Genomic DNA, 13,492 nt, shown 5'->3' with positions numbered 1-13,492 from the left:
GTATCCAATAGCTTTCCTCTCTTAATTTATTCTGAGCATGCGTGGCACTTTGTGCGTCGGAATTGTCCACACACGGTCGGAATTTCCGCGAACGGATTTTGTTGTGGGAAAATTTTATAGTCTGCTCTCAAACTTTGTGTGTCGGAAATTCCGATGGAAAAATTCCGATGGAGCCCACACACGGTCAGAAGTTCCGACAACAAGCTCCGATCGCACATATTCTGTCTGAAAGGGCATAAAAAGTTTTCTTCTAAGATTGGCTCCATTCATCTTCCCATCAACTGTGAACAACTTCCATGTCCTTGCTGAAGAAAAGCATCCCTACAACATGATGCTGCCACCACCATGTTTCATGGTGTGGATGGTGTGTTCAGACTGATGTGCAGTGTTAGTTTTCCGCCACATATAGCGTTTAGCTTTTAGGCCAAAAAGGTAAATTTTGGTCTCATCTGACCAGAGCACCTTCTTCCACATGTTTGCTGTGTCCCCCTAATGGCTTCTCGCAAACTGCAAATGGGACTTTTTATGGCTTTCTTTCAACAATGGCTTTCTTCTTGCCACTCTTCCATAAAGGCCAGATTTGTGGAGTGCACAACTAATAGTTGTCCTGTGGACAGATTCTCCCACCTGAGCTGCAGCTCCTTCAGCATTACCATGGACCTCTTGGCTGCTTCTCTGATTAATGCTCTCCTTGCCCAGCCTCTCAGTTTAAGTGGACGGCCATGTCTTGGTAGGTTTGCAGTTGTGCCATACTCTTTCCATTTTTGGATAATAGCTTGAACAGTGCTCCGTGAGATGTTCAAAGCTTGGGATATTTTCTTAAGACCTAACCCTGCTTTAAATTTCTCCACAATTTTATCCCTGACCTGTCCAGTGTGTTCCTTGGCCTTCATGATGCTGTTTGTTCACTAACAAACCTCTGAGGGCTTCACAGAACATCTGTATTTATTCTGAGATTAAATTACACACAGGTGGATGCTATTAACTAATAAGGGGACTTCTGAAGGAAATTGGTAACACTAGATTTTAGTTTGGGGTATCAGAGTAAAGGGGGCTGAACACAAATGCACGCCACACTTTTCAGATATTTATTTGTAAAAAAAAATTGAAAACCATTTAGCATTTTCATTCCACTTCACAATTATGTGCCACTGTGTGTTGGTCTATCACAAAAAATCCCAATAAAATACATTAACGTTTTTGGTTGTAACATGTCAAAATGTGGGAAATTTGAATGGGTATGAATACTTTTTTAAGGCACTGTGTATCTCTGCTGTCCTCTCCTCTAGAACAAAACAAGCAATTACCCTGTGTAGTGCGAGCATAGTCCCACGGTATGGGAAAAATAATTTCTGGAGTTCTGCTTTTAGCAAAAAGCAAGTTTCTCTACTTTGATTTTGATAACTGTCAGTAGGGTCAACCATGTTGGAAAGGACTTTGGAAATCACCCACAAAAATAGTATCTTGGTCATCCAGATTGGAGGTTCTGCATGTTGCTAACAAACAAGTAACTGGTGCACAAAAGCAAGGTTTTTAAAACATCATGTTTTACTGATATGACTATTTACATTAAAATTATTACAATAACAATATATTTATTTTTATTGGATTGTATTTAGTCATTTTAGATTTCCACTGCTAGATATCTACAGAGTCTATAGTTCACTCCCTATTTCCCCCTTTTCAGCATTGCATGGCTTATAAGTAAATATAGTAAAGTAGTAAATATTAAAACAAATATAAATCAAATTATGTAATAACAAGCAGCTAAGGAATCAGGTTCCTCCAGCAAAACCAGAAAAGAAAGCTGATTATATACTATATTTCCATTTTTAGTATATTTCTTTCTATCTGGCACACATGGTGGTTACTAAAGCAATGCATTATTGGATTTATTGTGAAATTTGGACATTTCTAGCAAAACAGCAGTAAGATGGCTTATGGTGTAACATTGGAGAAAATGACAGTGATTTTCCAGTAAAGTGATTTGGAAAATAAGAAAGACATTTTTGTAATAAAAAGGGGTTAAAATGGAGTTTTCCATTAAGAAAGAATTGATGAATGATATGTAAGGTGAGACTTTGAGCAGAAAGCTAAGAATGAAAATGTTGAAACATGCAGAAAATAAAACTGTGCTGATTTATTCAATATTATATATGCTTTCATGGATATGGAAATTTCTTGGACAGACTAAAGATGTGTGCAGTTATCAAATGTAACTATTGTATTATAAACATTAATCATTAAATATTTAAACTATTATGGATATAAGTATATTGTGTTATATTATACAGAAATTTAAATATTATTAATAATAAATATTTGCTCTCCCAAGGTACAATTAAGAGAAGTGCTAGTGCTCCTAGAGGAGACATATGTCAAGCAAGGTATGTATGATCTCACACAATAATTACAGCTGAATAACTTTTTTTTTTTTTACCCATTGGTCTCACAGAAATCACTGGTAAATCATAGATTACATCAGTGAGTCACCATTTGAAAATGGCAATATTTCAAAGTGCTGAATGTAATATTTTCCTTATTATAAATTGCCTGTATACGAATAGTACTGAGACTCAAACTGCTCATTGAAAAACAGAAAATCAATAGTTGCGCAAACAACAGCAAAGGAGAAAACAGACAGCAAATGCATAAATACAAGGAAACTTTTGATGGTGGAAATCAGGCAAAATTGTTAAAACAACCATGTGCTATTTTGTTTATATATCAAACACTATTATTTATCTATTATTATATTTCTATTATAGAGATATAAGAGGTTATCTAGGAGCTCTGTGCCTTGTAAATTAGTTATTTTCTTGAAACGTTTATTAATTTTCCTTTATTTCTAAACCTGGAGTTACCCAATAACTCCTAATGTCAATCCATTTTGCAATAATGATTGCACGGTCCTATACATTAAAAAAAAGTTTTAATTATATTTGCAATATTTTTATGTTGCATGTGGACATTTTCTAAAAAAGACAAAAGAAGCAAGATTTCAGCCATTCTGCAAACATTTGTTCACACAGTGCAGCTTAAGATAAATGTACCATTCACCTATTACTATATATATATATTTTTTTTTTTTCAAAAAGATTTTATTTAATTTTATGGTCGAACAAAAGGTGTATAACATACATTTCAATAAACAGGGTTACAGATGAATAATATGCAGTTATAATGCAGTTGTACAAGCTGTCCGCCCATGAAAAAGGCATTGATCACCATAAGTGAGTCTCAGAAACATACAAACATTAACATATGTAAACTTGCAAGAATCCTAAGTTATTTTTCAGCGTATGTGACACGTCCACGGGCTAGTAACCAGCCCGTGGGAACCAGTGAGAAACACAATGGAATTGTCAATTATCAGATAATCTCTGTTGTATTTTCTGCCGAGATAGGAAGCAGACAGTATTGAGCCCGGGATAAGCCTGTGGGTGGAGTGCACACCACTGGGCGACAATCCTGGTACCATTCACCCCTAAAGGGAACTTCGCTGTGAATGGACCGAGATTTTCGAGAGGAAAGTGGATAAAGTACAGATCGGTGGTGTGGTTGGATGTCTGTTTAGTTCCCGGTAGGGACTCTGGAAGACGGGATGGGACTGGTAACTGTAGTGTTCATAGCAGTGCAAACATGTGCCCTTACTTGCGGGATAAATAGGAAAGGGGATATACTGGTATTAGTATAAAGCAAGTTTAAATGAGAGACAGTGCGGGGAGAACACTGTAGGAGAGAACTGGGATGGGAGATGGGGGCGAGAAAAGGCGGTTGTGTTATAAGGGGTTGTCCCACACGGAGAGTATAGGAGAGCCTTCAAGAAGATCTTGGAGGAGTTTGGGGCAACGATGTCCACGTTTGGGTTTGTCTGTAGTGTAGCCAACTTGCCCATGTGATATAGAATTTGGTAGGGTGGTCATTGGATTGGCAGATAAGGTTTTCCATGTCAGCTATTCTGTCCACCCTACGGATCCAATCTCAGACCATGGGGGGGGGCAGTGTTCCTCCAAAAGGCAGGGATGCATAGGTTGGCTGCGTTGATGAGATGTAAAGTGAGGGATTTTTTGTAGGGACTCAGGAAGACGTGAGTGTGGTGGAGCAAGTATTGTGTTGGAGAGAGATCAACTGATTGATTTCATTCCAAAATGGTTGTATCCGGCTACATTCCCACCAAATATGTAGTAGAGTGCCCCTGGATGTACCACATCTCCAGCAGGTTAGGGGGATGGTGGGGTGGAAGTGGTGAACCTTCTCAGGCGTCCTATACCATTTAGAAAACAGTTTGAACCTTTTTTCCTGCATGGAGACGTTAATGGAGCCTTTGTGCATGAGGGTGAAGATTTGATCCCATTCATTGGCTGGGATATCAATGGACAGATCCTTTTCCCATTGGCGTATCAATTTGTCCTGTTTAACCTTGTGGTGTGAGAAAAGGAGGGAGTAAAGCGTGGAGATTAAGTGACTCTGGGGTTCGGTGCTCAGGCAAAGAAGTTCAAATGGTGTGTGGTCTCTATGCCAATGGGACGTATGTTGGGTGGCCTGAAGGAAATGTCTCAGATGTAGGTATTTATAGAAGGGTATATCGTAGTTGGGTAGAGTTGCAGAGAGTAACGGTTGGGTGAGGAGCGATCCGTTCTGAAAAAATTGGTGTGCCCTAGCCTGTGAGGTATGTGTAGCAAGAATCTTATTTTTTAATGTTAGGCCTGGGGGGAAGTCTGGGTTGTTGTCAAGTGGCATCATAGGGCCAGGTGAGGGAGTAGTATTGAGCAGTTTGCATGCCATTTTGAAAATGGATAGTGTGGCGCCAATGAGGGGGTGGGAAGAGAAATCTTGGGGAATCTGTCTATGATTAATCCAGGGTGAGTTGGCAATCGGGAGACTTGTGAAAGAATCTTCCAGTGCAATCCAGTCTTTGAAAGATGGTGTTTGTGCCAATCAACCACTCTGGCTAAATGGCAGGTCCAATGGTACTTTTGAAGATCTGGAAGGCCTAAGCCTCCAAGTCGTTTGGGAAGGGCCAAGCTATCCCAACTAAGTCGTGGGGCTTTAGTTGCCCAAATGAAGGTCCTGCAAATACGCTTGTATGAAAGGAAAAAAGAAGTCGGGAGTTTGATCGGTATAGCTTGGAGGAGGTATAGGAATCTGGGTCGAATATTCATTTTCACTATGGCGATCCTGCCCAGCCAAGAGAAGGAGCCCAGGTGCCACTTCCGAAGATCCGTTTGGATGGAGAGGATCAATGGTAGAAAATTTTTGGGGTATAGGTCAGATAAATTTGTTGTAAGTTTGATTCCGAGATAGGAAATGTCTGATTTTTCCCAAACTGAATGGGAAGTTGTTTTTGCATATGTTCACAGTGGCTATTGGCAAGGTGATGTTGAGGGCCTTTGATTTCTCAAAGTTTATTTGAAGGTTTGAGAGGTATTTGAAGAGTGTAAAGTCTGCCAATAAGTTTGGTAAAGTTGTAATGGGATCTGTCAAGAAAAGTAAGACGTCGTCAGCATAGGCTGCCAGTTTATACTGAGTGTGTAGAACGTCTACTCCCCGAATGGCCAGGTTGTCCCTCAGTCTGCGAAGCATAGGTTCCATGGTTAATATGAATATTAGAGGCGACAAGGGGCAACCTTGGCGGGTTCCATTGGATACAGAGAAGGCGTCCGACAATTCCCCATTAACCCTGATTCTTGCCCTCGGAGAGGAATAGAGGGCCAGAACCATCTGCATCATACGTGGTGGAAAGCCTATAGCTCTCAAAGAGGCTGCCATGTAGTCCCAAGCGACCCTGTCGAACGCCTTCTCTGCATCCAAGGAAAGGAAAAAACCAGGTGTAGACGTTTTTTTGAGCCAGTGGTGAATGTTCAGTGCTTTGGTGGTGTTGTCCCTAGCTTCGCGGCCAGGGACAAAGCCCACTTGGTCCAGGGAGATCAGGGTAGGGATGAAGGGTAGAATGCGATTGGCCAATGCTTTAGCGTAAAGTTTTAAATCTACGTTTAGTAGGGAGATGGGGCGATACTTGGTCACCAGTGTGGGGTCTTTACCCTGTTTGGGAAGTAGTGTAATGTGGGCTTCAAGCAGGTCGTTATTTGCCACAGAATCAGGGGTAAGGTTGTTTAGAGCTTTGGTTAAATGTGGGAGGAGGATGTTAGCAAAGGACGTGAAGTAGCTGACCGAAAGACCATCCGGTCCAGGGCTTTTACCCGACTTCATCTGTTTTAAGGCCGTGTGTATTTCAGTCACCGAGAGAGGAAGGTCTAAGGATTGCACATCTTCAGGAGAAAGAGGGGTGGGGCCATATTGTGCTAAAAAATCTTTGATGGCAGTTGGACGGTCTATTGAAGTGTCGATAGTGTGGGTGGATGGAGGAAGATTATATAGTTTGGAGAAGTACTGGATAAATTGTGCTGTTATGTCTTCATTGGTAACCAAGGCCTCCCCTGCAGGACTGTTAATCTTGTGGATAGTGTTAGAGGCCTTTCTTGCTTGGAGAGCCCTTGCCAGGAATTTACCAGCCTTGTTGCCAAATTCGTAGTATAGCTTATGCGTCAATGCGAATTTGCGTTTCAGCATAATGTTTAGCATTTCTAAAAGTTCCTCTCTCACCTGAGTAAGTTCAGTTAGAGTAGCCGCTGCAAGGGAAGCCTTGTGTGATTGTTCAAGTCTGCGTATACGCGTAGTGAGTTCGTTAATACGGGCATACCTAAGTTTGTTGCGTTGTGCCGCTATAGACAGTAGTTCTCCACGAATGACACATTTATGTGAGGCCCACGTAATAGCAGGAGTGACATCAGTTGATGAATTGTTTGAGAAAAAGTCAGAGAGGCACGTAGACAGTCTGAGGACATTGACCTCGTCAGACAGCAATGAGTTATCAAGGCGCCAAATACGAGTCCGTTTGCGTAGTGCGGAGAATTGTAGAGTCATGGAGATGGGGCTATGGTCTGAGAGTAGGGATGGTTCAATGGTTGCGCTAGTAAGGTACGTCAGGTCTTGTTGGGAAAGAAAGAAGTGATCTAGTCTAGAGTACTTGTTGTGTGGGGAAGAAAAGAATGTGAAATCCTTTTCCTTAGGATGGAGGGTGCGCCAAGTTTCATGGAGTAAAAGGTTGCTTAGTTGATGTTTGATGGATCGTAGGGCTCGGTATGTGAGGGAGGAAGTCCCAGTAGAAGTGTCAATAGACGGGACGAGTGGGACATTAAAATCACCGCCGACAATAAGGGTGCCGAAGTAGAAGCTGGAGAGTAGTTGTAGTGTATTAAGAAAAAAGGTAACTTGGCCTGAATTGGGAGCATAGATATTGGCGATTGTAAATGTTCTCTGGTGTAGAGTTCCTTTAATGAAAAGGAATCTGCCTAGCGGATCTCTTTGAACGTCAGTCACTTGGAGGGGGCAGTGTTTGGAAATGAGGATGGATACCCCTTTCGATTTTGCCTTGGAGTTAGAGGCATGAAAGACCGTGGGGAAGTGACTGTTGTGTAGTTTAGGGATGGAATCCGTCCGAAAATGCGTTTCTTGTATCAGTGCTATTTGCGCTTTGGATGGTTTGAGTGAGTGAAGGAGTTGAGATCGTTTTTCAGGAGTGTTCAGACCCCTAATGTTAACCGAGAGTAATTTGAGATCATTCAGTTGAGAATGAGGCATCTTTCTGTGTGGGTGGGTGTTTGAGGTAGTCGCCATTAGAAGGGAACAGGGGGAAGGATAGAGGGTAAAGGGAGAGCGGAGCGAACCGCTTTACAGGGAGTAAGCTCGAGTGAGGCGTGTATGAAGCTAAGGGGGTACCGAAGAGGTGTGGAGTTATATGTCCACAAACCTCTAATATAAGAGGTCGGTGTGGTACGGAGCGTGCCTGTGGCACAGTTCCCTATAGGGATTACTGAACCTCAGTACGGATCCGTATGGGGGTTGACCCAAATCAAGGCGATGGAGAGAAGAGGATATTACGGGGATAAGGTACAGGTGATGGAGTGTGATCTGCCGCCACAGGACAAGGAGAGGCATTGGTAGAGGTAAATAGCTATCAAAGCAGCCTTCTGGGACTTGTAGTGAAATCTTTTGTCAGTGTGTTGAAGTAGGCATTGTGCCCCATGGGTTGAAAAAATATTAGGACCTTTGGGATGCCTAGTAATGTATAGTGAGCCGTGGGGTCGTTCCCCATCTTGATCTGTGAGAGATGACAGCCCAATAACCATGTCATCTCCCCCAGGTCGGCCATGTCCATTGCACCCAAAGGGGTTGTTGGCGTAAGCAGGGGAGAGGAGCCATGACCATATACAAATTGCAGCATAAAACGATAATAATAAAGAAATTAAAAATATAAGCATCTAACATGGTGTGTTTCTTGAGGAGGCCTTCAAGTTCAAGTACTGCCCTGTGAAGCTTAGAGAGCTAGAGAGGCTATAAACAATAAACAGCAGGTGTAATGTAAATTCAATGTAATATAATAACAATCATAGTCGTGATGTAGGACTATATAACACAAAAACATAGCGTTAGAATTGTATTACCAGGACAGTCCAGCAGTGTAGAGTGAGTGAGACGATCGGCACGCTGGTAACATCAGGTGCTGCCCACAGGGAGGCATTAAGTGTAATGGTCTAAGTGCAGATTCTCACATACCGTGGAGGATTCAATGGAGATGCTGACGGGAGCCCGATGGGTTCAGGAGTGCAGGATTGAAGCAGGTGTAGAGGAGGCGAGATGCGGGTGAAGAGCCGTCGTTGCCGGAAGCTTCATACAAGGAGTCCTTCAAAGCGTGTCTCGGGGATGACAGGAAGTCAGTTCAGAGAGGCGGGACTAAGCGGTAACATCAGGCGGAGCTTACACCTGCTAAGCAGTATGGGGAATGTAGTTCCGTGTTGGGTAGATCGATGGAGATCAGTTATTTACACGTGGAGCCTACCATTATAGTAGGGTGGTGTTGCTGGTAAGGCAGATGGTAAGGTCTGTCTGAGGCACAAGGTGCATGCAGTCGGGAGTTGTGGAAGCAGCAAGCGGGAGGTACGGTGAGCAGGAAGGAGGTGCGGTTGATAATGCTGAGGTCCTGCCAGTGTAAAAACCAAAACGAATAAAAAGAAAATAAAGTTTGTAACACAAAACTGATTCAAAAAATCAAATGACTGTCATAGGGTCGAACTAGGTGATCAGACAAGAGTGGCAGAGTGTTAACAACCCTGAATTAATGATCCCTACGGGCTCTTCTGGACCGCGGAGAGACAGTGGGATTAGCCTCCTGCGTCCCAGAGCGGTAGATGACGTGGCTCCTTAGGGTAGAAGGAAAGCGATGCCTGCGGTGCCTGGAACTTTGTGTTTCCATGGGTTCGTCCCGGAGCATGTCCCGATGGGATGGCCTGGGGCGGAAAGCCGCGTACCACAGAGGTACAGAGATCAGGGGCAGGCCAAGTGTGGAGCAAAAGTGTGGTAGGTCTTCAGGGACCTTGAGGACCGCTGAACGTCCATTAAAGGAAGCCATGAGGCAGAATGGAAACTTCCATTTATACACAATATTTTTTGCTCTGAGGGCATCTAGCAGGGGTTTGAGATCGCGCCTGTGTTGCAGGGTAATGCCCGAAAGATCCTGGTATATTTGGACAGGGCAGCCCTCGTGAAGGATTTGCTGCATGCCCCTGGCTTGTTTGATGATTTCCTCCTTTAATTTTAAATCAACGATGCAGCAAATAACATCCCAAGGTGGATCGTTCTCCCTTCCTTTAGGTCGCCGGTGAATTCTCTCCATAGCGATGGGGGTTTGAGGTGGGCGCTGCAGGAGGTTGTTGAAAATGCTTACCACAGATCGTGAGATGTGCTCCCCTTCTATTGACTCTGGAAGACCTCTGATTCTTAAGTTATGCCTTCTACCTCGGTTATCGAGGTCTTCCAGGTGTCTCAGGTGTCCCAGGTGTGACAGTGTGCAGTGTCTCTTCTTGTCTCTCCGCTGCGCGTTCAACTACTTGCACTCTGTCATTGAGCTCACGCAGATCCAGCCTGAGTTCTGAGATGGCCGCCGAGAGGGTCTCCTTAATGTCATCAGTGACTGAGCGGAGATGTTGTAGATTAAGAGGAGGATGGGGTCTGAGCTCAATTCCAGCTTCCCCGCCATGAGAATGCGGGGGTTGTTGCGGCGGAGCGCTCGAGTCAGTCGGCGGTGTCGATAACTGAGGAGAGTGAGGGAGCCCGTGGCGGGAAGGCGCCATGTTATGTCTGCCGGCTCTGAACATCTCCGGGATGTTCTGTCCTTGTGATCCAGCTAAGTCTCTAGGGGACCGAGAGCGGGAGGCAGAAGAGGTTCGGGAATCCGTCCCCATAGTTAAGAAGGTTAGCAGCGAGAAAATACCTCCGTATTTCAGAAGCTATCTCCTGTGGCAGGTAGAGCTCGGGGATTAGACGTCTTTCTCCATGCCAGGTCAGGCCACGCCCCTATATTACTATATAACTATTGTTACTAATATTGCATCATGGTCACAGATCTCCAACTGTATATATTAACTTTAGAATTCCTGTTTTTGTAATATACGGTATCTCACAAAAGTGAGTACACCCCTAACATTTTTGTAAATATTTTACTATATCTTTTCATATGACAACACTGAAGAAATGACACTTTGCTATAATGTAAAGTAGTGAGTGTACAGCTTGTATAACAGTGTAAATGTGCTGTCCCCTCAAAATAACTCAACACACAACCATTAATGTCTAAACCGCTGGCAACAAAAGTGAGTACACCCCTAAGTGAAAATGTCCAAATTGGGCCCAATTAGCCATTTCCCCTCCCCGGTGTCATGTGACTTGTTAGTGTTACACGTTCTCAGGTGTGAATGGGGAGCAGGTGTGTTAAATTTGGTGTTATTGCTCTCACTCTCTTATACTGGTCACTGGAAGTTCAACATGGCACCTCATGGCAAAGAACTCTCAGAGGATCTGAAAAAAAGAAGTGTTGCTTTACATAAAGATGGCCTAGGCTATAGGAAGATTGCCAAGACCCTGAAACTGAGCTGCAGCACGGTGGCCAAGACCATACAGCGGTTTAACAGGACAGGTTCCACTCAGAACAGGCCTCGCCATGGTTGACACAAGAAGTTGAGTGTACATGTTCAGCTTCATATCCAGAGGTTGTCTTTGGGAAATAGATATTTGAGTGCTGCCAGCATTGCTGCAAAGGTTGAAGGGGTGGGGGGGTCAGCCTGTCAATGCTCAGACCATACACCCCACACTGCATCAAATTGGTCTGCATGGGTGTCGTCCCAGAAGGAATGCTCTTCTAAAGATAATGCACAAGAAAGCCCACAAACAGTTTGCTAAAGACAAGCAGATTAAGGACATGGATTACTGGAACCATGTCCTGTGGTCTGATGAGATCAAGATAAACTTATTTGGTTCAAGTGGTGTCAAGAGTATGTGGCGGCAACCAGGTGAGTTTTACAAAGACAAGTGTGTCTTGCCTACAGTCAAGCACTGTGGTGGGAGTGTCATGGTCTGGGGCTGCATGAGTGCTGCCGGCACTGGGGAGCTACAGTTCATTGAGGGAACCATGAATGTCAACATGTACTGTAACATACTGAAGCAGAGCATGATCCCCTCCCTTCAGAGACTAGGCTGCAGGGCAGTATTCCAACATGATAACGACCCCATACAAACCTCCAAGACGACCACTGCCTTGCTTAAGAAACTGAGGGTAAAGGTGATGGACTGGCCAAGCATATCTCCAGACCTCAACCCTATTGAGCATCTGTGGGGCATCCTTAAACGGAAGGTGGAGGAGCGCAAGGTCTCTAACATCCACCAGCTCCGTGATGTCATCATGGAGGAGTGGAAGAAGACTCCAGTGGCAACCTGTGAAGCTCTGGTGAACTCCATACCCAAGAGGGTTAAGACAGTGCTGGAAAATAATGGTGGCCACACAAAACATTGACACTTTGGGCCCAATTTGGACATTTTCACTTTTGTTGCCATCAGTTTAGACATTAATGGCTGTGTGTTGAGTTATTTTGAGAGGATAGCAAATTTACACTTTTATACAAGCTGTACACTCACTAAATTGTTGCTATAGATAACTGCACTTTATACATTAGAGTATAAACTTCATTAGAGCTTTTTATTAGAATAATTTGTAACGTCAACTATTTTTTTACTATTCATATATATTTTATTACTTTATTATTTTTGATCATAATTACAAATATAACATTTTCCAAACTAAAGACTCATAGCCATTTAGTTAAAGATATGCTCTGTAGTACTGAATAGAAGTTAGTTTATATCGGGGCGCATGCGCGGCGCGATGCGGAACAGACGTGGGTGATCACAGCTCGGTCGGTCCCGGTTATCACAGGCCTAAAACACCAGGGCTATTTTGCTTATACCCAGGCGAAAGTGACTCCATCTGCTAGTGGACACAGCGGTCCATGCCTGGAAGAGAATCGGGACATTTTAAATGCTCCAAACACCACTTAACTAACTTTCTGCTGGACGCTGCAGACAGAAAGCACAGGAGGATGTCTCAAGATGGCGCCGGCGCCAGCTCACAGGCGGCCTCAAGGAAATCTGCATCCATCCCATCCAGTCTCTCATCTAACGCTGGGATCAGTGAGTACATATCTCCCCTCTCCAAAGCTGACTTAGATGCTAGTCTGACCACCATTTTTGAGAAATTAGTGGACAAGATTGAAAGTGAAGCTCATAAATCCACTACAGCCCTGTCACTAGAGATTGCTAGCATTGGCACTCGCACTGACATTCTAGAAACAAAACATGATAAACTGTCGCTTGCCCATAATGACTTAAGGAAAGATTATGAATCATTAGCAGACAGCTTTGCATTTATGCAAGCCCAGGTTGAAGATCTTGATAACCGAAATAGACGCCATAACATCAGATTACGCGGCGTCCCAGAATCGGTCACAGACCTTATGCCTACTGTTTCTAAAATATTTCATAACCTTCTACCAGATAAACCTTTATATGCATTTGTCTGCGATAGAATCCACAGGGCACTACGCCCCAAACCCACCCCTGACAAACCACCCAGGGATGTTATCATGTGCATGAAGCACTTCCTGGTTAAAGAGGACATCATGCGTGCTGCAAGAAACTCCCCTGACATCTCCCTGGATGGTAAAAAGCTGCAGATATACCCAGATATTTCCCCTGCTACACTGGATAGAAGACGCAGGATGAAGGATGTCACTAACATCTTACAAGCAGCAAGAATAAAATATAGATGGGGCTTTCCATTCAAACTCACTATCCCCTACAACGGATCCACATACACAGTCTACAATATAATTGAAGGCAAAGAACTGCTTGTGAAGCTGGGCCTTCTCGAACCGGAGCCACCTAACAGATTCCCTTCAACCCCTAGACCTTCCCCAATCTGGTCCACTCCTTCCTCCAGACGAAACGCAAACAACCAAAGAAGATGGCGTCAACCATTCCAGGAGGACCCCTCATGACCATATACAACACAATTCCAACCCTTTGTTGTATAGGAGTTTCT

At 43.7% G+C, this 13,492-nt stretch overlaps 1 protein-coding gene across 3 annotated transcripts in view; it reads left to right on the top strand.

Moving 5' to 3' along the window:
* Window positions 1-13,492, top strand: part of NEK10 (NIMA related kinase 10) — a 515,946-nt gene that overhangs the window by 379,156 nt on the left and 123,298 nt on the right. For all 3 annotated transcript variants that reach the window (XR_012244412.1, XR_012244413.1, XM_073630267.1), the window contains exon 29: window positions 2,336-2,387. Coding sequence is in view for 1 of the 3 variants with exons in the window: in XM_073630267.1 (XP_073486368.1) it covers window positions 2,336-2,387 (52 nt within the window). In the remaining 2 variants the exon portion in view is untranslated. The remainder of the gene's footprint in view (window positions 1-2,335; window positions 2,388-13,492) is intronic.

Source organism: Aquarana catesbeiana, linkage group LG05 (genome assembly GCF_042186555.1).
Source record: "Aquarana catesbeiana isolate 2022-GZ linkage group LG05, ASM4218655v1, whole genome shotgun sequence".
Classification (NCBI taxonomy): Eukaryota; Metazoa; Chordata; class Amphibia; order Anura; family Ranidae; genus Aquarana; species Aquarana catesbeiana.
The sequence above is the reverse complement of the archived record's forward strand: the minus strand, read 5'-3'. Positions and strand labels throughout refer to the sequence as shown.